The sequence below is a fragment of the Bacillus rossius genome, chromosome 1 (assembly GCF_032445375.1).
Source record: "Bacillus rossius redtenbacheri isolate Brsri chromosome 1, Brsri_v3, whole genome shotgun sequence".
Classification (NCBI taxonomy): Eukaryota; Metazoa; Arthropoda; class Insecta; order Phasmatodea; family Bacillidae; genus Bacillus; species Bacillus rossius.
This window is the reverse complement of record NC_086330.1, coordinates 346,467,085-346,493,879: the sequence shown is the minus strand read 5'-3', so window position 1 is coordinate 346,493,879 and position 26,795 is coordinate 346,467,085. Positions and strand designations below refer to the sequence as shown.

The window sequence follows — 26,795 nt, the reverse complement described above, 5'->3', positions numbered from 1 at the left end:
GATGCAGGGTGCGAATTGCTAAGTAAGGTGCTGAGGACACTCCATACGTCACGGTTTTCAGTCGATAATCTTCAACTGGTTCCGATTTATTGAACCGCCACACAATTCGTTGAAAATCTTGATGCTCTCTGTGCACACCTATCTGCCTGTACATTTGCTTTATGTCAGCGGTAAACACCACTGGGTGAAGGCGGAAGTTACTTCGTACCTTAACAATGTCTTGCTGCAGCTTGGGTCCCGTGAGCAGTTCATCATTGAGAGATACTCCAGTTGAACCTTTGGCTGACGCATCGAAGACTACACGAAGTTTGGTGGTTGAACTGTCTGGCTTGATTATGCAGTGATGAGGAATGTAAAAGGAAGTAGAGCAATCAATCTGTGACTTTGGAACCTTTTCCATGTGGCCTGCCATCAAATAATCCTTCATGAAATCTGAATACATTTCATGAAGTGGAACATTGTCACTCAGTCGCCTCTCCAAACGCTCAAACCTGCTCAATGCAAGGGATCGAGAGGTTCCCAATTCGGGTTCGGGATTCCTGAACGGCAGGGCAACACTATACCGCCCCTCAGCACTTCTACAATGTGTTTTCTTGAACAGTTCTTCACATACAGTGTCATCTTGGGAGAGGTAGTGTGTGTGTGGAAATTCCTCCAGCTCCCAAAACCTTTTCATTACTTCCTCCAAGGGGGAAATGGTGGTCACCATGGATGTGACAAAGGTTGCAGTTCTACAAGATGCTGTCTCCACTTTTCCCATAAGAACCCATCCCAGTACTGAGTTGAGGGCCATTGGAGAGCCTTCTAACTTACCACCAGTCAATAATTGTGGAAACAAGTCTGCTCCAAGAAGCAAATCTACAGCACCAGGGATATCAAATGAGGGATCCGCTAGCTTGAGGTGAACAACAGACTGACGAGTGTCAGAAGGCAACTGAACACTGGGCAAGCTATTAGCAATTCGTGGAAGGATGAAGGCATCGAGAGCAAACCGAGGACTGTGGGTTTCCACGCACGTCATGAATCTGAACCTGGGCTGTCGACAACAGGACTGTTGACACTGAGTGCACAGCACTACAAGAGGTGACAGTGGATAATGTTGAGGTTGGATTTACGTCGTGTACAGTGGACTGTTCCTCTGCAGAGTCGGGAGCAGCATCACCTTGTTCATCCTCACAAGTTTCGTCCTCAAAATGTAAAAGTGAATGATGACGCGAACCACAATGGCGACAAGATGAACCCACGAGGCAGTTTTTTGCTTGATGTGATGATCTAAGGCAGTTCAAACATAGTCTGTGTTGTCTGACTACAGAGTATCTCTCTGTTGGGCTAAGCTGATTGAATTTAGAGCACTTAAACAATGAGTGAGCACTGCTGCACATTTGGCAGGAGTGTGTCTCTGATTTGGCAAGGAAGGTATTTGCACTTTGGTATTTAGGCAGAACAGACTTACGAACAGGTGCAAAAGAGGGGAAATTTTTCTGCCGAGTGATCTGTGTTGTGGGTACCTTTCCCCTGGATGATATCACAGCCTCTTGAGCACGACAGTGCTTTTCCAGGTATTCGGTGAACTTGGCCAAGGATGGTAGGTCTTGACCGGTGAGTGTCATTTCCCACTGGGTTTGAAGTACCACATCTAATCTCTTGCAGAGAATAGGAAGCAATATTAAATCCCACTGACTGACTGGGACATCAAGTGCGGCCAATGCTGCCACATTTTCCGTGATAACCGTTAAAAGATGTCGAAGTGATGCTGGTGCATCAGCAGATGCAAAAGGTGCCTGCAGAAGGGCTTCAACATGAACAGATATGATTAAGCATTTGTTGTCATACCGATCAGTTAGTAATTTCCAGGCTACTTTAAAATTCACATCTGTGATTGTCAACGACTGAATCAACTGAAGTGGCTCATCACTTAGTGCGGTTTTGAGGTACACTAGTCTCTCAACCTCAGTAAGGTTGGCATTCGTTGTCACAAGAGTGGTGAACAGGTTGGCAAAATTCATCCACTCCCTAGGGTTGCCATTGAAATGTGGCAGCACTATTTTTGGTAGAGCAACGTGAGAATTCCCGGATGAAATACTCTTTGTTTGCTCCTTTAAGTCTCTAGCCCTCTCTTCAATAGTGAAGGACTCCACGGCGGCCATCGCTGAATAATAGTAATTTTCAAATGAGATTATGCGAGCTACATGGGCTTCAGGATCGAAACCCGTAGCTGGGTCCGCTGCAGCCTCCACAGCGAGATAGTCTGCATCAAAACCAGTTTTCACTGAAGCAAGATCACGAGCCGTTGCAAGAAATAGGCCCCTTTTATTCGGGTCCCCCTCCGCAGTGTGTGCAAGGTCCGCCGCACGTTTAACCCGGTCTTCAGCAAGTCTAAGGCGCAATAACGCCGACCGAACGTCTGCCATGATGTACTGTTATTGTGTCAAAACACGTAATCTTTATTCATTGACACAAAGAACTGTGACGTCACGTAACGGACAAAGGCAACTGTGGGATACGGCGAACAAGGCAGTGACAGGACACTAAAGGACAAAGGCAGCGACAGGACACTAAAGGACAAAGGCAGCGACAGGACACTAAAGGACAAAGGCAGCGACAGGACACTAAAGGACAAAGGCAGCGACAGGACACTAAAGGACAAAGGCAGCGACAGGACACTAAAGGACAAAGGCAGCGACAGGACACTAAAGGACAAAGGCAGCGACAGGACACTATGGACAAAGGAGACGAGGGGACAAACAAGGGAAAGGTCACGGACCCTGAACAATGATAAAGGACGGCGACGTAATACAAAGGAGAGGTTAAAGTCACGGCGCGGCGCACTCAGGACAAATACGATAATTTCCAAATCCGTGACAAACACACACAACAATAGGGTGCTTCACGTCTGATGCATTTGCACGAGCAAGTTAATTGCATCAGAGTACAAAACAAATATGATCAATGCACTTCAGACGTGAACGGACCACACTCGAACTGAACGACGCATATTGACGCACGCCGACGAAGTAAACTAAACACCTACGAAAATATTTCTTGAAAGACTAAACACGCCGGCAAAATCCGGCCCGGAGGACCAAATGTTTTGACTGTGGACTGATAACACCATCTTCCTGACGGAACGACTTACCGCGGTGGCGCGATAACAAAGACTGACTAGTTGCCGGCACTGCCAGCTAGTGGCGCTACCGCAGCCAGTAGCGCGGGAAGTTCAAACACATCTTGATATAAGGAATGTCTCAAAGTCCCAACATATTTACACAAATTTAAAAACATCACAAGTCCAAACATACACAAGTCCAAACATATGTGTTTAATTATACTATTATGGCTAGTGCCCCATTATAGGCCGACTCTAGATTTCAAGGTTGACAAAACTGGCAAAAAAGGTCGGCCTATATTCGGACCAATACATAATCATTGTAATGCCAGTTTTCTTAGGTAGGTATTTTAAAACTTGGGTTTACTTTTTACTATGATTATTTTAGTTTACCAAATATATTCCAGGATAGTCCCACTATCATAAAATTTCATTTGGCACACCAATCAATACGTTTGGTATGTCCCCTAATATTTACGAAAGTGGACTATACATGGGTTTATGTTGCTACACAGATCTGCCACCTTTGTATCACATTTCCATTCGACTTCCATTCAGTTTTTTATGAAATTACTTCTACCATGAGCTAAGATGTAACTGTGGAAGACTGCTGAGTTGTTTCAGGGATGAAATGAGCATGCTGTTCATGATTGTTTTCGTTGTTGGCAGGCAGGTCTGGTGCAGTACCTGCCGAAGGAAAGCAACAGCTCTGACATCTGCTGCTCTACAGGACTTACTAATTGATGGCACCATCTCTTGCCTAATGTTTGCACTGCCTTGCATTTGTACTTTCACCAGACAGAATACCAGTTAAAATTAGTCAACTGATACTTAATGATACTTCATAATGTACCCAAAAAAAAAAACCTTTAAATTTGTTTTTGGCAGTGGTTATTTTATGGAAGGATCAAAAAAATTTAAAAGAAAAACTCTTTACTGTTAATTACTACCCATTTACATTTAATTTAAATTTGCCTTTGCTTTTTATGACGTGAGCATTCAAGTGTGTTTAACTAATTATTATTTAAATGCACAACTTGATATGTTTCCATCGCAAATATATTTTTGTTGCATGCATGTTACTGAAAATTCATTAATAGAACTTCTGGAGCTTAAATGAAAGCATAGCTCATCCTTATGGTTTTGTCTAAGCTTAACAATTTTCAGATAGCTGCCATATTGAAGTATATTTAGATTGCTAAGAAATGTGAGTAGAATGCCAATCCAAAGAAAAGGAAAGACAGCATAGAAGTTGAATTCCAATCATTAATTGTTTGTAAAAAAATTTTTCTAGTCATATTTTCTGCATAAGTTTACACATTAGTATCTGAATAGGTACAAGTGTAAGGTAAGGCACGTTGAATGTCTGTGAAGGTCCAGTTTTTTACATTTTTATCCATAAATTTATTGTCTTCCATCATTACACTTCTCTTAAGTTGTGTCTCAGACTTTGTATATCTGGTGTTAGTCTCATTTTCGTCAGGATCTGATATACTTTTTTAGATAACATCTTTTCTCTTTACAAATTCTTTTTTTAATGCTGAAATTTTGTTACATGCTTTACATTCAAAGATAACTTAATTAAGTCAGTGTTTAATTGCATGAAGAATACAGAAAGCAGGATTATTCTTAAAAAATTATGCTAATGCTTTACATGAACAGTTATTATGCTGTAATTCACATGTAACAGTAGCTGGTAGACACTGCAGAAAATATGTCTAGTATAATTTGCTAATTAAGCTGCAGTAACATAGAAGTCCTGACTTAGCAATGTAAACAGAACTAGTCATGCAAGACTGATAGCGGCCATGCTGTTTTCCGTGGTGGATGCAACATTATGTTTACAGTCTTTGTTGTCTGTGGCGTAAAAATGGTTCTTATTCATCCTGTCAAGTAAAACAGTATGTAACACTTGTGATGTTTCTTTTGATCTCCTTTGGATTTTTAGTGTTGTAGAGAATCATCTGTATGTTCATGTAGTTACTTTAAATGTACTTTAAGAACACAATGAAATGTTGGCAACGATACCAGAATTGTACCATTTGCTGTGAAGCTGAAACTACTGGGCCTTTAATGTAGCTGATAGTGTTGTACCAGTTTCTTAAATTGCTGGGTTGATTTTACCCCCTTTACTGCTACAGTTTTTATATTGCTAGACAAATATGATTGTACAAAAATTAATTCTTGTATAAATTTTTTTTAGTTATGTACTATAACATTGAAATTTTATATAGTTCTCTGGTTTTCAAAAAAACAATTATTACACACCCTGTGTACTTTTAAAAGCACTCCATTTTGTGGAGTCAATTACCAATATGTTATATTCAATATTTAAAAGTTTATTAAAAGCAACAGAATTGCTTTTTTTTTATTTGTAACATAAGAGTGATGATAATTGCTGTGGTTTAGCTTGCATTGTTAATTCATTTGTGAGCAACATGGATCCACATGTCCATACTTAATTACTTTGAAATTGGTGTATCACTATTGGCTACAGCTTTACATAGTACCAGGTAATTTCTAGGAAAGTGGACATTCAGATACAATAAATAAGAAGTAACCCGAATATTAAGAAATTTACGTATGTAGGTAATGTGACTGTGACCAAGTAGTTTTGTTTACAGATGTCACAGTGGTACAAACACAACATACTCGATTTGATCTTGGCTTGAAAAAAAAACCTTATAATAATATGTATATGTTTTTTCACCCTTAAATTATTAATCAATTATAAATGTGAATTATATTTAAAGAAATGTAAATTTCCACATATCATTCTAATAATTTGTACTAGATATTATGTTAAAAAAACTGAGTGTGAAGTATTTGTTGCTAGAAAATGATTTTTATAGTTGTAAAATGTTTCTACAATAAATCTTACAAAAGATACAGATACTCCCAAGAAAAATCTTATCAATTGTGTTTGTACCACCATCAGATTTTGAGTAATTACAGGATTCAGTGTTGGCTGACTTGTGCAGACTTGTTATATGTTGTGCAGGTTGGGTGAAAGAATTTCTGTAGATAACAAAGCAGAGCATAATTTTTTTTTTTTTTTTCATAAGTGAACAATCTGCAAAGGGGAAGTATAGAACATGTTAATTGACCATGTTATTCTTAGAGGTACAAACTCGCATGTTGATCGAATGAAACTGCTTTTTCACGAGTTAATACTTCAATTAAAGAATTTTTATTGTACTGTTATTTCGTAAGTGTAAATAAATATATATAACTATAAATGATGTTTGTGAAGAGAGAAAACTGTGTTTTGAAAATAGAGTAATAAATTAAACAGCCTTTTCATAAGTATGTTTGTGAATTTTGTTATCACATAGCCAAAATAAAGGTAATGTCAAAGAGGCAGTGTGAGTATTGAGTGAACATGACATGAAGAAGCCAAGTGTATAAAGAAGACCACTGACAAACTGACACAATGTTTGGTGAAGCTTTTAAGTCACATGAAGAGAAGGTTAGCATATGAACATGGAGCCATCCACTACTTCACCCTCCACTTGCTCATGTTTGTTAGCTCAAGCTGCTACAGTCCTTATGTGCTGAAATACTATTTTGTACAGTCCAAAGAAACAATTTTTTACTGAGGGTTCCATGTAATTTATATTAGGGTTGTGCGGATGAATGAATTGAAAAGGAAGTACATGGTAACTGCACTGCCCCAATCTCAACCGAAGCTTAATTACCTATAGAAATGTGTGACCAATTATTGTAACAGTTGTTGGCTGGATTGAGTTTTTTTTCTTTAAAGAGTGCTGAACTGAAGCCAGGATGTTCATTGAGTTATTTGTTTTGTGAATAAGACCTAAATAACTAGAGCTGGGCAGGATCTGAGTTGGGGGGGGGGGTTTACCACGGAAATGTATCTTTCCAAATTTTACTGCAGCACTATGCTTGTGACTATAATGTAGAGGTGGACAGGATCATAAAAGTATGGAAAGAGACCATTCCCAAACTTCAGGAAAATAATTTTTCTCATCGGGATAATACTTTGGGTAAACTAATTTTTTAATAGTAAAAAATTTCCATCAAACTAATTATTTTCATACTATAAAAATGTTATATGCTTAAGTTTTCATCACAATCTACATCATGTAACAAACAACAACTTTGCAAATGTATTGACCAGAAAAAGCACAAAGATATCACAAAAACTCACCCTTGTTCATAAATGCTGTCAATGTGATCAAACATATTTTTAATAATATATTTTTACTTATAACAAACGTTAGGTTATGTTTGAAAATGAACTTCACGAGAGCAGCAATGAACAATGTTGCCAAATTTATCACATTATAAATTGCACTAAACTTTTTTTTTTTTAAACAAAGATGCCATCTTGGTTTCAAATAGTTAAGCGATAAAACCACTCTGAGGTATCTGAAAGAAACAGAAATTTAAGTTTTTGCAATTGGTCATCATTAGGGACCCTGAAAAATGGTAAATAAAAACTACCAATAGTGGTGCAAAAAAAAATAGTGAAAGCTGTGTAAAAAAAACCAGTAGAAGTGGTGTAAAAAGTCAAAAAATTTTAATAAAACTGTAAATAAAATTTGTTTCACTTAACACGTAGTACATTTATGGGAGGGGGGGGGGAGAATACAGGAAAAGTGAAAATAAATTAACTGTTAAATTTTAACTTTCATTATGAAATAATATTGAAAACATCTTGCTATTTTAAACACTTGAACATTTACAAATTTAAAATTGTAATATTAATATAAACTCTTGTTGGGAAGTTGCAAAATTTGCACATTATTATTTTTTCTTTGCATCAAATACATAAAATCCGTCAGTTGCAAATTCCTGCTGACGGTTGTGAATTGATACAATTTTCGGCATGATTTAAACGCTTGTAACGCGTTTAGATATGGCAAATTGCAATTGTATAACCGTTGTTTAAATTACATGCTTCATTCGAGGGAAAAATACTAGATAAATTACTGTTTGAGATAAATGTATGAACATATCAATTCAAGAGTAACACTTAAATCTACTTTTCAATTAAAAAAATATAGTAAAAAGTGCATATTCAACAATAAGCAACTTCAAAACAAACAAGCCCGGAGTTTCTGAGCCAAAGATAAATCTGTTTCTCCAACGTCTCAGAGAAGACGAGATAAAGTGTGTAAGTTTTGTTCACAATACATCAAGGACGTCATTTTTTATGGAATGACGCCATGTTGGTAAAATTAATGTTCTTTTTTTGTAAATTACCGTCATTCGGTATTGACTTCAGATATATTGTGAATGTTCTAGAAAATTAAGACTTTTTTTCCATATAAATGGGTTTTGAAAGAAAAAATTAAAGATTCACAGCGTAAAATTATAAAATTCAACATGGCGTCGCAATGATAAAGTGTTTATGTACTTTCTTGTCTATGGCTTGCTATGGCCGTTAGGAAACCCGTTGGCCAATGAATGGAAACAAAACAGTTGTGTTATTGTTAGGTTAATAAACGTAATAAACCCGTTTCTTGAACCCGAGGGTGTTAAAATATGAAGTTATTTATATTATCAAATTATAAAATGAAAAAAATGATTTGCCTAGGCATCGTTCTGTAAAATATTTTCGTATAGTGTGGAGTTTTATCTTTGACTTGTAAACATATTCTTGCGCAAATCTTAAAAATAGTGATTTAAAATAGACTACATATTTCATGAAAGGAATTTAGCCCCATTTCGCGCAAAACGAGAGAAACGGCAAATTTCGTTAAATTTCGCAGAATTTCGCGACGCATAAACGGTTTGTAACACCATAAAAATAACATAAATTGTTATGTAGACCCTATATGCATGTATAAAAATTTCGTGAATAAACCATTCGCGAAATAAAAGGGTCCCTAGTCATCATACATGATCAAAAGTAAATTACAGGAAATGAGTAGGGAAAATGGGAGAATGTTTTTTTTTATTTCTATTATTTTTATTTTTATTATGTGTTACTTATTATTTGTCCTTATGTATTAATTTTTTTTTGTGAACTTGAAATCATTTGGACTACTAATGGTTCATGGGATGGATGAAGTGTTCGAGAGACATATTTATGATAAATATTTTTTTTTCTCTTTTTTCCTAGTTAAGTGACCTATTTTCAATGCTGTTCCTCCGGATCCCAATCCCGACAACATCATTTGCGACCGCATCAAAGTAAAAATGCCATTCCCGTCCACCTCTACTATAATTATATTGAACTGTTTTTAAGAAAAAGGCTACATTTTAACCAATTTAGCAGGCTCAAGTATTAACAAATCGCAACCAAGATTTAAAAAAAACTACAAATGGACAAAGATTTTGACTCAGCTCGAAAATAGAGTTCATTGTACTCGTACGTACATACAGTTTTTTTTTAACTCAATACACATTAGACAAGTGCAACAGAGGTAAAATCATAACTATTATACCAATATTTTACCATGAAATAACTTAGTTATGCCCTTATTATTTAATTTTTGTGCCATTTATGCAGATTTCTTAAGTACAGTGTTTTTCAAATAGTTACCAAACCTGGAAAAGTATGTGCCAATATCCAAGTCTTAAGCACTGAAAATTGTCATTTTTTAATGAAATAGCAGAAGTATGCCATAGATTTGTAACACTGCAAACAAACTTTGAGAAGAAAATATTTTAATGTCAAGTACGTATTTTGGGAAGTTAAATGAATAAAAACTAAAGTTTAAGGTACTATAGTTTAGGTTAGATTTAATCATACGTAAAAAATACATAAGGGAACCATCAGCCACATTATTTCCAAAACCCACTTTTCTGCAGAATTACCAAAATGTTTAATATATTCTTAAACAAGGCAAGAATCATAGTACTAAACTCAAAACACTGATAAAATTTATTTTGTTGATTATCTGTCTCAGAAGCAACAATGAACTTCTTTCAACAATTAACAAATTAAATCTTTACTAATAAGTTTCTGCATGCATTATTTATTTTGATTCCTAGTGTTTAAGTATAACCAATTTTTTAAAACTTTACACCTAAAATAAACTACTTGAGCTTGACTAGAAATTAATCAAGTCTGAACATCTCAAACCAAAAATTTGCAATCTCTTCCATCTGTAGAAAAAAAATATTGTTTTTTAAGTGTTAAATGTGTGCTAGACAATTATTTCTTTTTTGACGTGTCTCGTGTACTGTAATAGGCAAAATAAATCATCTGCGACCATTGACTAGATCAACAAAGAAAATATGGGAACTTATACTATGGACAAAATGTGAGTATTGAAATGTAATTGATAGTCACAATTAGTACAGAACCATGTTCACACAATAGTAGTCACTAGCTGCATTCATTTGTGATATCAGAGACATTGCTACACAAAAACAAACTAATTTAAAAAAATTTACAAAGTTCAAGATGTGGAAATTTGCTGTAAATGTATTTGTTACATTTCTGAACAAGGATTGGTCACACCATAAAAACAAAAAACAGGTGAATAACTGGGATTGAAAGTAAAACCAATTTAGATTTTTTTACCCCTTCCATTTGTGAACATTTCCTGTCCCTATCAGTATGTATTAATCAATTTTGGGATTCATAAACCTCGAAACATTTTCTAACCCCTTCCATTTCCAGTGGGAATTAATTTTTGCCCAGAATTTTCTCAATCAAAATTCCCTATTCCGTCCAGCTCTACTTAAAATGTGTATTATTTCAGTTTTAAAAAAATTGTCAGGTATGTAGATACTCTTGTGCATCATAGTGAAGATTTTCAATTACTGTCATCTGTGATAAAATGCCTACAGATGACAGTATAGTAACTTATTAATGCATTGGGGTAAAATGTAATGGCAAAACTATCATTTTCTGTCTGATATCTTCAAAACTAAACTTATTATTGCACAGCCCTAATAGGCATGGCATGTAGTGGGCATAATGCTCATGAAAATGTTTTCTGGTTGATGTACAGTAACATAACTTTATTTCCATTATGCTTTTAAAAAAATACATTGAAATTTTTTGAGTAATAAACTATATTGGCCAATATGTAAGAATGGTGGACTCGTTAATTTCATTTATGTATTGTTTTGGCTTGCTGATATACATATTGAGCAACACATAAATAAGCATTTCATTTATGTTTATCGATACACTAGGGATTTGATTGGTCATTAAAAAATCTGCTTAATAATTGACCATGCTCATTTGCAAAAAGATGTATAAAATCCCAAGAATCATTTCAATGCAGAATATTCCACAGCTAGCAGACCTTTCACCAAGATGGTATGCCTTCTTATTCTCAATTGCTGAAGTTCTTAAAGAGTTGAAGCTGCCAAATATGTTATGGAGAAAGCTAACAAGGATGAAATAACTAAGGTTTCAACTAGTGATGCACTGATTATGCCGCCGGTTAATCGGCAACTGCGATTATTGACCCAATGCCGATTAATCTTAATCGGCGATTACCAGGTTAGGTTATAACCAATTGCTGATTATTGTAAAATTTGTTGCTGAAACCCATACGACTTGAAAGAAAAGAAAATACATTTACAGTTTAAACCTTAATAAGTTCTTGAAACTACAAACGGCTGAAATCTCTTAACGAATGACCGTGGAAGGTAGGGAATGTCAACGTCTCGGCGTGTACATAGATATACTCGCCTAATAATATTTGCTTGTTTCGTGAATTGTGCTCGTACATACATAACTGCCCCGTATTACTATTTACAGTATTTACCCCTTTCAATTAAATTACTTACTGTACAATTTATCATGTTAAGTTAACATCGTGAATGGTATTATTGTCACAATATTTACCATGGCCACAGCCAAATCACACACGTGATTTCTTCGCACAAAATATTTAGTTAAGAAAATAAATGCATTTTTAAAGCAGTCACAATTAACAATATGGCATATGTTACTTATATTAGTAAATGTAAGTCTGAAAAAAAAATTGGACATGGTATCGTAGAAACGATGCGCCTAACTAATTTTCACTGCGTACCGTATGTCGGCCATGTTTGTTATGTATGATGTGAGGTTGGAACGGACATCACGCACAAATACACAATAGTGCCATCGGTTCACATTCCGTTGCCGCTAGATAATTCCCTTTCTCAAAGGATTGAGAAAAGTAGGCTCACGTGATGCTAATTAGTAATTAATAAACTGAAATGGTGATTATTTGGAATTTTTTTTAATTTAGTTCTTTTTAGTCATTAACGGGAGTTACTAAAATAAAATACCAAATTGCAACCATAATGTTTGCACAAGTGATGATCAGAATTGAAGTTGGCAACACTGCAATAGTAAGTCATGAATATTGAATACTGCAGTTTTTTTTTTTTTTCGTAGACAATGGCCATTAACGTAAACACATTGTAGTTTAGCTTTGTATTTTGATTGTTGATCAACATAATGACGTCTTCAAGATCGAAAAGTGAAATATGGAAATTTTTCTCGGTGGATTTAATAAGTGAATCTAAAGCAAAATGCTTAATATGTGGAACACTCATCTCACGAGGCAGTTATGGGAACCGGAAGTCGTACACAACTACAAACATGTGGAACCACGCAAAAAAATTTCATTCCAGTGAAGTGATTTCAGCAAAAATAAATAAAAGTTGAGAAAGTGAAGTAGATGATCCTGATGTCACTCCTAGACCACCTGAAAAACGTGCACTGTCACAAACAACACTACCAGCCATGGTATCAAAAAAATAAAGTACTTTCCCACTGATCCAAGAGCACAAGAAATGACTCGAGCTGTTGCAGAAATGATCTGTGTTGACATGCAGCCACTCGATATTGTCAACAACAAAGGGTTTAAGCTACTAATGGAGAAAGCAGTACCAAAGTATGAACTTCCTTCCAGGAAAAATTTGAGTACTGTAGTTATACCATCTATGTTTGAAGATGTTAAACGACGAGTAAAAACAGAACGGCGTTCAAGTAGGAATATTTAGTAAAAGACTTTGTTTTTTATTTCAACTTTACGCAAAAACTGATAATCGGTAATCGTAATCGGTAATTGCAATTATTAGTGTAATAATTGGTGCATCACTAGTTTCAACGCCCCAGATGCAAGCTTCATTGTGGAACAATTTTGTAGAGATCATCTACGTACTATCAAGTCATTGGCATATTCGAATGCAACTCTCATCTAAGTGCATCACAGTCAGACATGAAGTTGTCATATTTGAAAAGAATCAATGCCCAAAAAAAAAAGTTATTTGGTTTGAAGTTACAAGGTGAATGGAGAGAGGGGTGTTGGCTATCTATTATCATAACTAACTGATCAAAACTCGTTCCTTCTTGTAGAGGCAGTAAATCTTCAGAAGTCATCAAATAAATGTGCGTAGCAACTCCTACATTTCATTCCAAGAACTGATACAGTTGAGAATAAAATGGCTTAACTGCTTCCAGATGGTGGCTGGATCAGCAAAGTAAAAAGGCTCTTTCGTCCTCTGCCCCTCCACTAGTCCTCCTCTGTTCTATTTTTCTCCTCCCTCTTGCACTCCTTTCATTATCTGCTCTTCCCAACTCCTCCCTGGGCTTCCTTCCTAGATAGCCTATCTTTTCCCATTCTTTGGACATGGCCAAATCATCTCATTCATAATCCTGTCTCGCCTCGTAACTGCCAACATACTCCTCACAAACTCCATACCTATTGCTCTGATATTCCCAGTATCTCTCTTGTCTGCAATCCAAGTGACGGTACTCCATAATTGACTAAAAGAATTAATCTTAGCGTGAAAGTTAGAATGCTTACTTGTTGCAGATGATAACTGTGTTAGAAAAATTAAAAAAATTTCTGCCTAGTTGCAACATGATTGCTTACTAATGGTGTGTTATAACAAAGATAGGAGGCCAACAGAATGATTAAACAATTCAGCAAAACCAAACCTGCTCTGTTGTAGCTAACACTGGGAAACGTAGTGCCGATAGTACTGCTGCCCTAATTTTCTGCTTTTGAGAATAAAAATTTTATGTCTCGTACTTTTTGTCAGTATGCAGCAAACCATTATATAAATTTTGCCTAACATAGTTGTGCATCAATAGTAATGAAATGTGCCAAAAGCTCACTTTTTCAATTTTTGATAAATCGATCTTTGATGCTTACAATGTTTGAGCTGGAAGGTAATTGAAAGCCACAAACTAAAGGAAAACTCAGAGTAGGCCTAACATTTGTGGTCGTCCACAGTCCACTCTGTCGGACATTTATGCAAGATGTAAGGTAACAGGTTAAAAGTATAAGGTAACTTGTGGAATGGTTGGACATGGCTCTAGCCAGGTACATACAATGGACCGCTGTAATGTTGTATATGACAAAAGTGAAGATGCAGGAATGTGCAGATTCAGCAAGTTTCAAGAGCACCCTGCAGATTGAATGGGTCTCCTACTATACTCGATCGGCTATATAACATGAAACCCCAAGTTGGTGAAACTGTATAAATACAACACGACCTAACTAATATGTATTTGGGAGACAACGGGAACACTCAGGACGTCTAAAAACACACGAGGTTTGCAGCTAACAAGTTGGTAACTCTCAAATTTTTTAAGGAAACATGGATGGCAACTGTGCAGGTTTACCTATAAACACAAACTGACTCAGCATTACACTAACTCATGTGTATCCACGAACAGTTAGGCTGCTGAAATAAAGTATACACAGCATATGAGGATTTCAGAAGGCAAGCCAAACTATTTTCAAACCACACATTGTTGTGGGGTTCATCAAGTTTTACTATTCTCACGTTTCAGAAAAAAACAATACCCTGGGATGTGATCACCTGAACTATAGGGAAAAGGAACTGACACAGCTGCAGCACAGTGCCGGGCCAGCAATGAAGGGGGTAGACAGACAAGAGCTACCAGATCACAGTTGTCAGATACTCCCTTACCAGCAGGAAACCTCCGTAACGTAACATGTAACACGTGCTGTTGGGGTTGTACAGCTCTCGTGAAGAGCACGTAAACATGCACAACACAAAATAAATGCAAAAAATAAATAAATATTTGGCTTTTTACTAGCAAAAATTTGTACCATTCCTAGAGAGTCATTTCCCTGGGTTGTAGAATCAGGAGTAAATCCATACTGACCTTATCTCGTATCACTTTCATAAATATGGGTGAGTTTCACAGCATGCTGTTGCACAAAGCAAACAGAAAGAGCTTTAGAATAGCCCCAACACCCCCCCCCCCTCCCCCATATTGCTCGACAGCCAAGGAGGAAGGGAACAAAGTGGCAGTGATAGAGAGTTTGGCTCTCTGTGTTGCACCAGGAATAATAGGGGATGAGGTGGGTAACTTCATCACTTGCATGACGATTCACAATTCAATGTAAGAATCGGTGGCCAGAAAGTGTAATTCAGCCACAAACAATTGGCAGAAATGATGTTTGCAAGGCAAAAAATCAATTTCTTTAAAATGTTTTCCTCGTACTTCAGTTGTAAATCACAATGAACAGTGACTAAATGCATCTTCGCCTGAAACCCCCCCCCCCCCCCTCCCCCCATGAAATATGATCCTGGTCTGAGTAAACTGAGCAAATTTCTCCAATAATGGTACGAAGAGGGGAAAGGTAGGTGGCAATCTCCCGTTCAATTCCATGTACATATTACCAATCATCCATCTGTAGAGGCATGAGGATTTCACAAATTCATTCTGTGCTCTCGACAAGGGAGGGGCTGCATTGTTAATTGAAAAGAAAACCATGTTCTACAATGTACATTAAATATTTCATCTCTTAATAAGTTTTTTATTTACTTACAGGCATAGAAAATTTGTGTTTGTAAAGCAGTGAGATGTTATGTTTTGATGTTTAACAACATTTATTTACAAATGGTTTAAACACTGATAAAATTCAGACTTGGTTGATACATACTTTCTTCTCCACAAATAAAGAATATTACTAATTTGGAACAGCACTCATAAAAATGTAACTACCGTGTTTTTCATATAAGTAAAAATATACTGATTGAGACTAAGTGTAATATCAATGTCTTATTTACAATTGCTATGAAAGTGTAGTTACAGCTTTTTTTATATTTAGCAGTTCACATGATATAAAAAATTAAAAAGGTATAGACATTTACACTACTACATTGACAGAAACAAAGTTCACTTAAAACCAACAAAAACAACATAGCTGAATATCTACATAACCACAGTTACTGACACTATAGTTCCTGCAAGTATTAACTAGTACGTATAGTGACATTTCCAACTCGTATATTAAATTACACAGTTTATTTTAAAATGTGAAGTAGACACTTTGTTAACAGCTCTGAAAAATTATTCACATTTGAAAATTCATTTTAATTAGTGTCACAAATTACGATTAAATTTTATGTCTGCAATTTCCACTTGGTGCAAACCTATCAAATGCATTATCAATTTGTATAGAAATGTCACGATTTGCTTACACATTCACTCTTGACATTGTCCCTGGCTCGATGGTCTGAATTGGAACCACAGCCCCCCCCTCCTCCCTGGATCCACCCCTGCCCTGAGCCAGCAATACACAAGAAGAAGTGTTGACAAAATCAAATATGACACAGTCCACAATATGAAAAGCCTATGTCCTTGGTATCACCCAACGAGCACCTATAGATGGCTTAATTATTCAGATTTCCCGAGAACTCAACTTCAAGCCGAGAACAGTCGATAGACCAATTAATTACTGTTCTAAAACAAAATACCAAAATTAAAAAAAGAAATGTTGTGGGTTTTTTAAAAAAAAAAAACACCTTTTGCACCAAATTTTGAGATACTGTAACCACTAATTTTTGTTACACAATCATGAATAACACTACTATTGATAACAATTCAAAATAAAATAAAAAATGCTATACTTTTCTGAAGAAAACATTCTTTGCACAACTTATGCAACAAAAGTTTTTAATCAAGTAACTGACTACTCACACTTTTAAAAATAAAATGCTAACTTAGCATAATAATTTCTTAAATGAGCTAGCTTTTCAAATAACTAACATTACCAAGGGGTTTTTTTTTTTTTTTTGCAGTATTAATAGTCAAAAGTTATTCATTAAAAATTTTTGCTGCACAAGTTGTGCAAATAATTTTTATCCTCCTATAAGTGTAACACATTTTATTTTATTTAGAATTGTCATCAATAGTATGGTTTTTCATGATTGTTTAGCAAAAATTTGTAATCACAGATATCGCCACTGGCCTACGAGGTTTCTATTCCTCAGCACTTCAAGACCTGCCTCGTCAAGAAGGATGCCGGAACCTTCGCGGTTCCAAACCCGTGGCCAGGGCAGAAGACCGCAACTAAAACCCTCCGGAACTTGTTTCTCGGGGAGCCGCGATTCATCGAACAACATATGTACATTCCTCGGTGCGCTAAGCAAGAACCCATCGAGGGGAACTGTGGAGACCCAGATCCACTTCGGGCCAGCACACTTAGACACACCATCATGTCCAGAGACACCCACTGCCCAGCTCTCTTTTCATAGGGCAGAGATGGGTGAAGCATAGCTCCAGCAGGTCAGGAATATTGAGTTCTGGGATATCATATAAGAACAATAGAGCCTAATCTAGAGAAAAAAGAATCTGTGAAATAATTATGGCTTTAGCCATCTGTTACCTGCAGCCGAGTTTTATCATTCAAAACATATTTTCAGCTTTTAGCGAGATACCACTGTAGGTGGTAGTTGTAGAATCCTAATTTTGTTTAAATTACACAACAAATTAATACATTAGAACCTTGATTAGCTGTTGTAATGGGGGAGAAGGTCAGCACAGATAAGCGAAAATCATAGATAATTGAATTCAAATGTATTTAGGTTATACAATACTAGTCTTTCTTCTAATGGGCAATTATTTATAATCCATTTTTTGCCTGTTTCTACTTTTAATAAGTAGTTTTTAGTCTTACTCCTTTCTTGTCCCTAATGAATTACATTTCATGGGCTTGGTTTTTTCCCCCCAAAAAAAATATGTAATCGGGCCACAGATAATCTAAGTTCTACTGTATGTAATATTTTTGTGGATGGTAATATAACGAGACCAATTTAATAAATAAAAACCTTTCCTGTTTGGTATGCTGGTGAGCACGGATCACTCAGTACGAGGTTATGAAATCAATGACTGGAAATTAAACCTATCAAACACTTCCAGATTGCAGTTACCAAAATATTTAAAGTTGAAAAAAAAAAAAAATTACAGAGCAAAATTTTCACTGGGCAAAAAAAAATTGTTGGTTTAAAGCCAACTTATATATTTAAAACTCGATATGAATTACAGTTCCATCATGGATCGGAAGGGACTTTCTGACCCCCGGTGGCTGCAACCAGCAAGTCGTAAAGCTGCTGTACCTGGTCATCTCTCATGTCGTCCAGCAGAGCATCTTCCAGGTTCTGGCCGAGCCTGGCGCCCGTCGCGGGACCCCTCACGCCGAGCTGCTGTGCCAGCAGGATGACGTATCTCTGGAAGCAAGGGTTTGCTACACAGTCCACCCCAACTGCACAAAGTCACACTTAAAAGTCTGAGTCAGCAGCACAAAACAGTACTCGTAACGTAATACAGAGGGAATTTTACTAATGCCTAGGGACAAAATTTAATGTTTTTAGTTTTAGTCCAATTTTGTTTTTAGAACAAAGGATTTTGGTGTTATTGTTTTTTTATTTTTATAAAAAGCTGTTGTGTGATACTTAGGCCTGCTCCACCAAAAGTTGGTAAAATTTATATGCTGCATTTTTATGATAAAATAATTTGTAATAAATTGGTCAAAAAAAAACTATTCAGAACCATTATAAATAAATTAGCGAGTATTTTTGGTTTAAAAAAGATTCAATAAGAGATGCACAGTAAAACAAATTAAATTAATTTTTCTCATCCATGCATTTTGGTAAAATTTGTGTAACTACATTCCTTGAATTTCAAATATTAAAAGATTCTTTTTTTTTTATGATTTTAATTAAGTTTTGATTAAATGCTACTTAATTCCATTATATAACTTGCATTTTGGTGCTATATGGTGTATTAATTAACTTGAATTTCGGTGTTATGCAGTGTTTTCACACGCTTTTTGGTGTTAATTTCAATTTTATCGCAATTCAACATATAATCATATCCCCTACTAATGCCATTAAGCCAATCAATACAAATATTGTATATACAGTAAGTTTCAGTATTTTTGGGTTACTGTGCAACATGCCAAAATTTACATATGGCAAATCAGGGTTGACTGGCATGTGATGATACCTCTTGAGCCATCTTGGCATCAACTGTAGTAACCAGTAAACATTTATCGCCAACAGCCTTGGTTATCATCGCTCTGAAGTCATGTGTGTTTTCTAACAGGCATAGTTCAAATTATTTCCGCCCATCTCTTTCTATTGAGGTACATACAACCAGTCCAAGACAAGTTGCACTAAATGAAGGGACAAGCCTAGTGAGGTGTGTATTTGTGTAGGTGAGGCGGGATGATAAGTTCAACGATTGCTGGTGCTTCTAGCCTCTAAGCGCAAGACTCTGTATAGTCTTGTCATTGAGCATAGAGCAACTATGAGATCTGAGCAGTAACCATAACACTATATGACCTTTATATACTGTATAGAAGTCGCGAGTGGATAGGATTTACTCTACGTTTTTCAGGAGCGTATGATGAGCAGCTTGGGAACTTCACCGCTGCAGGGCGCTGCTGTAACGCCTTGTATCGTCTTAGTTGTTATTTGCACGTTAGAGCGCAGCACTGTCGCCCGCTGTCATTCCCCCGCACCTCCCACCCAACATTCACTGCAGCTCAAGGTCATTCAGCGGGAGTTTGTGCGTCACAAAACTGTAGGGATGAGAGGTGGAGTAGAGGGTGGGTGGAGGACAACGCATGTTTGAGGGAGGGTGGGGAAGGGGTGTTTGAAGAGTTCGACACTTGTCCGCTAGGGACCACCACAAGTCGATGCCCTAGAGATGGTGGCGATTGCGGCGGTGAATTAACCAACTACCTCAAACCGTATTAGAAATTTTAACCTGGGCTGGCGACTTCTATACAGTATATATATTCAAAGATATGACAGAGAAATGAAGATAAAGTGCAACCCGATATTGTATTTTCCAGCTATCACAGTCTTTCCTGATACTGTATTTTCAGGCATATAAGATGAGAAATGTATGATAGTTGGAAGAGCTCTCAGTATTTTCAGATAGCTGGACATATCAAAAATCTCATGGAGCTCAAATTTTGAGCTTGTCCTCTGCATTCAACCAAAAGGATTTTTCTGACAGCAAACAACTTGTATGTGAAAGTGGAATGTGGCAACATTTCAAACAAGTGACAATAAACCAAAACGACTGGCGGCCGAAGTTGTGAGTGAGTATGGAAGGGCAAAATAAGACTCAAGCTATATCAAGAAGTTCTAAAAATAGCTTTTCAAAATCCTACTCTGTGCAACAGCAGCATACGTACTGTCACTTTAGACAAACTGTAATATAAGATGAGAAGCTCTTCCAACCAGCATACAATTCTCATCTTATATGCCTCAAAATACAGTAGTCAAAACCCTAGAAGTAAATAAATAAGAGAACAATGTTTACACAGAAATATGTAGTAAATCCATTGTAATAAATTGCTGAAATTTTTTTATTAGTAAGACATAACCTCAGATAGTGGTGTAAATTTGCACATGTTATGGTGTTTGAAGCGTTGTGACTATTGATATCTCTAAAACAAGCCCAACCACCTTAAATGCACGAATGAACCAAGCTAAGGATTTATAGCGACTGAAAAATAGGGGAGTTCTTTGGGTACATTAAGTTTCATGAACTTTTTTATTTTTTAATAATTACTGGCTGTGTGATGTTTTAGTAAAAGCTAGGATTCTGAAGGTATGAGTGATTATAACTTAAGTGAAAGGTTCAAATAAATTGTGTCAGTCATATTTAAAACACTGCAAAAACTTTAAATTCCATAAAAAATTCTTTTTTTTTTTTTTTATTACCACTGGATTCAGTTGAATTCACTAGTTGTGAAGTGCTGTTCCAAATGTTAAAAATGAGAAAATAGTGTTGATAAACAATTAAAAACGCTAAACATTAGTTCTAGTAATTTTTAGAATTTTTGCATTTATCGCTTGTTTTTAATGATTTTTGCTCCTAAATTTCCTTAACCATATAAAAAAAATTTAACAATGTAGCATGAACTGAACAATTTTCTTTTGCGAGGTACTTAAAAACTGCATTTTCAAAATATTTTTCTTCCAAAATATTCACAACTTTCCAAAACCAATGATTGCCACCAAAATCACACATGCCTCTCATGAGCGTTTAAATAAGTGTATATAGCAAGTGTATCAGTGTTAACACTGAGTGAAGTATACTTGCAGCATAGTTTGACGCCAACCGCCGGTGCTCCCTCTGGTCCGCAAAGGTCGTTATGCCACAACAACACTGGCTCCGAAGTGCGTCGAACACGCCCGAGCGTGATCTTCACAAAGTGTAAGAAAGTGCACCGCAACGAACGCCGCGGCGACGACAGCGCCCGGCCGGGTGTGGCAATGCGCCTAACTGAACACTTGATTATTTTGTTAATTAAAAAACAACCAAATTAATAACAATTTAAAAGAAGGGTTCATGTAAGGGAAATTATGTCTAATTGTCTTATAAGCATATGTTGTGTAATTTGTTTCTAAGTCCAAAACTGGTCGGGTCGGTTTTCCCGCGTTCCACGCGTTTAGGCGCGAGGCCGCCGGGCGGTCTCGAGCTCAGTTACCATCGGGGGCTCTCAGGGGTCGGACGCTCCGCGAACGTCAGGCCAGCAACTCTAGTCTCTCTTCAACATTTCAGCAATAGTGTAAGTTTCTACAAATCTTTCAATCAGCTCGGCGCCGACCCCACTTCAGTCGCACGATACTTCGTGCGACTCTTAGCTTATTAATCTATTCCCAACAGGGATCTTTAATTTAATACGTAAGGCCATGTCCAGTTTAAGGACAGCGTAATATTGGCACGCAGTTTTCGGCTTCAGTAGCCAACTAATTGTTATCGTCGAGAATCTTATGTAATACTGACTAACTTTCGTCTTGTAACTTTCTTCATTTTTAGTGCAATTTGTAATGTGTGTTTTAAGTGACTATCTTCCGTTCATTGAGACTTTATGTGTACGTCGCATGCTGACGTGATTACGTAACTTTTCGAGACTTTAGTGTTTCGCCGCAGGCTAGACTGCAAACCACCCTGATCACAGGGTTTTCGCTATTTGTTTTCATATCTACATAATTTGTTGCAATCCTAATTCCGTGACTTTGTACTGAATCCTGCTCAGGGACACGTAGCCACCGCTTCAACCCGTTGATACTGCTTTGCAACCTACCCTGGTCACGCGTACCGTTTGCCTTCATTTATACGTGTGTCACAGCGGTCCGACAACGGACGCGGCCAGTACCGGGACTAATCAGTGTATCAATGTTGAATAAAGTGCAGTGTTTTGTAATCCGTTTATTAATCATTTACAAGGCGTCCTGGGTGGCCTGAACAGCCCAGGTAATTTTCGAAACGAGACGTGCTCCTGCCTGCAGCCACGAGGCCGAACCCCCGTTAAAACCCCTGAGATATTTCACAACGCTAATAATTAATTAAAAACTAAAACAGGCAGCGGGAGTGGCGTCAAGTTGGTGAAACATTAAAAGCAATAGCACTGTAAAAATGTAAATGTAGGGTTTGTAATGTAAAGACACACACACCATGTTGGTTAATTCTTTTTTTTTTTTGTCATGACTGTTATTTGAGGACTTCACTGTAAATTAATCATGATACTCTCAAGAATATTAAGTTTTGTATACAATTTTTTCAACAAATATTTGCGTGACTTTTAACAGATCGGTAGCAACCTTTAGTACCTAAGTATTTGGTGAGAAATTTGTAACTAATCAACAAATGCACAAGCGCTATTGTGATAAACTGGCAAGAAAAGCCCGCAAATAACGGTCAAGACAACCAACAACCAACTCAGCGTGTAAGGGCAAGCCTCGAGGAAATGAACATTACCGTCCACTCGGACATGAAAACTGCTGTCTCGGCAGTGTTGCACTGCTTGTGCCTCTTGAACTCGTCCCTTGCGTAGCCGTCACCGATCTTGCGTAGCTCCTCCGGCAGACCTCTGTGCAGCCTCAAGATGGTCTTGTACAGCAACCGGACACGCTGCAGATGGACCGGCTCCATCCCCCCCGCTCTCTTCAGCTGCAAAATGAAGCAGGGGTTCCAGCATCAGGGATTGGTCACGAGAATATATGTCAGGTCAGTGAATTTAGCTAAACAAAGGCTTATCCTGTAACTCTAACATCTATTTCACACCTACCCAACAGTCGTGTACATGATTGTAAGGAGGAGAAATGTATGAGACATTTCAAACTTACCCGATAAGTGTTGTGATCAGGTAAACAATCTCATACTGTTGTGCTATTGGCATGGGAGATTTATTTATTTATTTATTTATTTATTTATTTATTACAGTTGTGACATGCACACCAACACCTCATAAAGAGGGTACTAGGGTGTGCACGGGGATATAAAAAAGAAATGAAAACAATGAAAAAAACCATATCACAATAAAAGATACAAACAAAAATAAAATGCAAAGGACAAAATAAACAGAAGACACAGACACAATAAACAATTGATTAATGAAACAATCATTCTCTACAGGAAGAGATGAAATAAACAAATTAAGACAAGTCAAAATCAAAAAGGTGAATTCTCCGGATGTGGATGAAAATAAATTATCTTTATTAATACATAATTTTTATTTACTTATAGTTAATTATTTATTTATTTTATTTATTTAACACTTGAGAATTTAAGGATGAGCTGAAGAAAAAACTTTTTTAATGAATACCTATTCTATTATTTGTTGTCTTTAGGAATTCCTCATATTTATTGTAATTGGTAATAAATCTGTAAATTATATCATGAGTCATATAAAGTACATAAAAATGGCGGTTTGCGACTGTTGAAAGAAGGAATTTTTATCCCAGTAGTTTCAAAAATGTGGGGACAAAACAGTTTATAGTTATAACAGTTATGAACAAACATTGCATCTAGAATATTTCTTCTATCAGAAAGGGAACCTAAAAGAGAGTTTTAATTAAAAACCACAAAAAACACCCTTTTCATTTTTCAAATATAGTTACCTAATGCTAATGTGTATGTCAAAATAAATTTTCAAGCTAGTGCTCGTTGTGGTTGTTGAGTTATGGTATTGAGCGCGAGCAAAGGAGCAAAATAGCTTAAAATTGTATTCCATGCTCAGTGTAAAATTTTTGTGATGGAATTTGTTACTTCTCTGTCCACATATACAAAGTATGGAATATTAGCTTTTATTTGCAATTTAAATGAGCTAGATAGCATGAAAATTGTGGGTTTTATAGTAATTTAATAGTACTGGTGAAGATCATCGGAGAACATTCTTCCAGTTTTAATTAAATAATTCTAAAATAATTCACAGTTACTCATGTTATAAGTATGTATGCATAAAAAAAATCTGAACAAAATCTGTAACCTTGGAGCACATGGCTCTAGGAGATTTGACATGAAATGACCCTATTCCTAATCATACCACAACTGCTACTAATTATCATTTGTATCGGTGCTCTTTCAGCTTTTACTGTCACCAATATTACATACTATATTTTCCTGCATTCCTCCATTCAAGTTTGTTATCACTAGCTAACTTACGTGACATAATTTTTCCTACTTTATTTACAACAAATAGTAAGTACGGTATTGTGCAGTGAACTTAGCCCAGATTCTGCTGTTACTATACAGAACTAATACTATGCAAGTTTTAAAACTGAAACCCTATTTTTTATACATAGGATATTGCTTATTGTTACATTTTTACTTGAAAAATGAGGAAAATTTCTTAGTAGTTTACTAACATATTACTATTTTAACTAGTAGTAAGGTTAGGTTATATACATTAAAAATAGTATAAAATTAGAAAAAGATAGCTTATGTTTTATTAAAAATAGATCTCAAACGAATGAAAAGTTTGTTATGTAACGTTAACTAAATTAAAAATATCGAGTGAAGGTTGGTTAAGTTACTTTAGCTACATTAAAAATACGTAAATATGTGTGAATTTTTTAAATTAAGATTAGCCACATAGTTTTTTTTCTGGCAGGGGCATTTATATATTACAAGTGGTCTTTTACCTGCGAAGTTTTGAACTTCTGTTGGCTTATTTACTGTTTTTCATAACAATCGCCATATTTTAAATTTTTAACGATCTAATTTATCCAAACAAGTTTATGCAGAATGTACCAACTGCTTAAAACTGTTTTATTGATAAAATTGAGATTAACAAAATAATGGTTACTTCTCTTTTTTTGTGTATTTATAGGTAACTTGTGGTTTTTATTTGTTTTTGTATGTTTATTCCTTTTTTTCTGTGTAAAGTTTTAAATATTATATATATGTTTTCAGTTCGTAACATATATAATATTCGTTTCATTAGTTGATCTGGGTTGTCAAAACTGATTTTTTTTTCTCCATTTGACTCATTGGTTTAAATGTTTTTGCACAGCAGTATGGCATACGTCAAATTGTCCTGAAAGTAAAAAAAAAAGTAACACAGATACAAATATAGCCTATAAAATAGATAAAAGTACACACACAACAGTCAAAAAAAAGTTTAAAATCACAGTTCGGAGTTCCAGGCAAGCCAGAACTTTCCGTCAAACCGTATTTCCGCGGGATGTGACGCACTAGCGTGAAGTAGGGTCTTATATCAAACGTGTTTGATTTTTAGTCGTGAGTTTGCCTCCTCCAATGTAAGACGGCAGCAAGTGGGACGCAAATTCGTGCTATAAAATGCAATATATATACTGTGCGTTTTTTTTTTATTGTACGCTATATTGAACAAGTTTTTTTAATTTGCAAATATTGAAGAACACAGAGACCGAGATATGAAAATGGCAGCGACTAAAAGAATTTCTGAGGAGCTCGAAATTCCCGGATTTGGACCGACAGAAGTTGAATCAAAATTCAAAAACTCGAGTTCATATTCACAGGCGAGCTGATAGTGAGCGGCCAGAAGCCGGCATTGATGACTTTTGAACACCATTAAGTCTTTATAGATGCGAGGAGATTAATTCGCCCATCCGCGCAGCAACGACTCAAGCAAATCTAGTTGTGGTACAAAAGTTCATATTCTCGCTAATAATAATAATAATAATAATAATAATAATAATAATAATAATAATGCACATATTTTCGAATTGGTTTCTTGTATGGAAAATACATGTATATTTGTACAAAAATATTAATTTCTTTCCCAAGTTACTTAACGCGTCGTTTTGAACGGTTTTGTTTGTATATAACTTTGAGGAAACACCCCACAAAGCAGGACACTTTTTGCACAGTCTTCTATAAAATTTAAAGTCTCCTCAACCGCGGACGACATGGCTTCAAAAATATCAAAAGCGCAAGGAAAGACGCACGAAATCCCCGACTTGTACGGATCAGCTTTCAACACTGTGTGCGCTACGTTCACTCACCCCGTTCAACTCCGATGACGCATGCAACAACACATTCGCCAGTTGCGTTCCTCCGTGCGCTGGACGCATGCCTTTGACGCAAGTAAAAACGCACCAGTGTGGGCATACCTATACAGCTCGTTCCACGGTCAAATTCAGAGATCCGTCTCATCTGTCCGTCCGTAAAAGCACTTATCAAGTTTAACTTTCGACAGACGGA

General features: G+C 36.3%; 2 protein-coding genes across 13 annotated transcripts in view; one reads left to right on the top strand and one right to left on the bottom strand.

Annotated features, from left to right (window-relative positions):
- LOC134528179 (cAMP-regulated phosphoprotein 21) overlaps positions 1-6,348 on the top strand; it is a 183,065-nt gene extending 176,717 nt beyond the window's left edge. For 8 of the 12 annotated variants that reach the window (XM_063361560.1, XM_063361558.1, XM_063361561.1 and 5 more), the window contains one exon: positions 3,780-6,348. In XM_063361560.1, the coding sequence (XP_063217630.1) occupies positions 3,780-3,850 (71 nt within the window). In that variant the 3' untranslated portion in view covers positions 3,851-6,348. Of the gene's footprint in view, positions 1-3,775 lie in introns of all 12 variants that reach the window. The other 4 variants (XM_063361557.1, XM_063361563.1, XM_063361556.1 and 1 more) reach the window with 1 other exon arrangement.
- Positions 6,349-15,798: 9,450 nt separating this feature from the next.
- On the bottom strand, positions 15,799-25,376 carry LOC134528180 (succinate dehydrogenase assembly factor 3, mitochondrial). The gene is made up of 3 exons (XM_063361566.1): positions 25,253-25,376; positions 23,088-23,279; positions 15,799-18,532 (listed from the first exon to the last, which is right to left on the bottom strand). The coding sequence occupies exons 2-3, from the start codon at positions 23,259-23,261 to the stop codon at positions 18,356-18,358; spliced, it is 351 nt and encodes a 116-aa protein (XP_063217636.1). The 5' UTR covers positions 23,262-23,279; positions 25,253-25,376; the 3' UTR covers positions 15,799-18,355.
- Between the last annotated feature and the right edge of the window lie 1,419 nt (positions 25,377-26,795).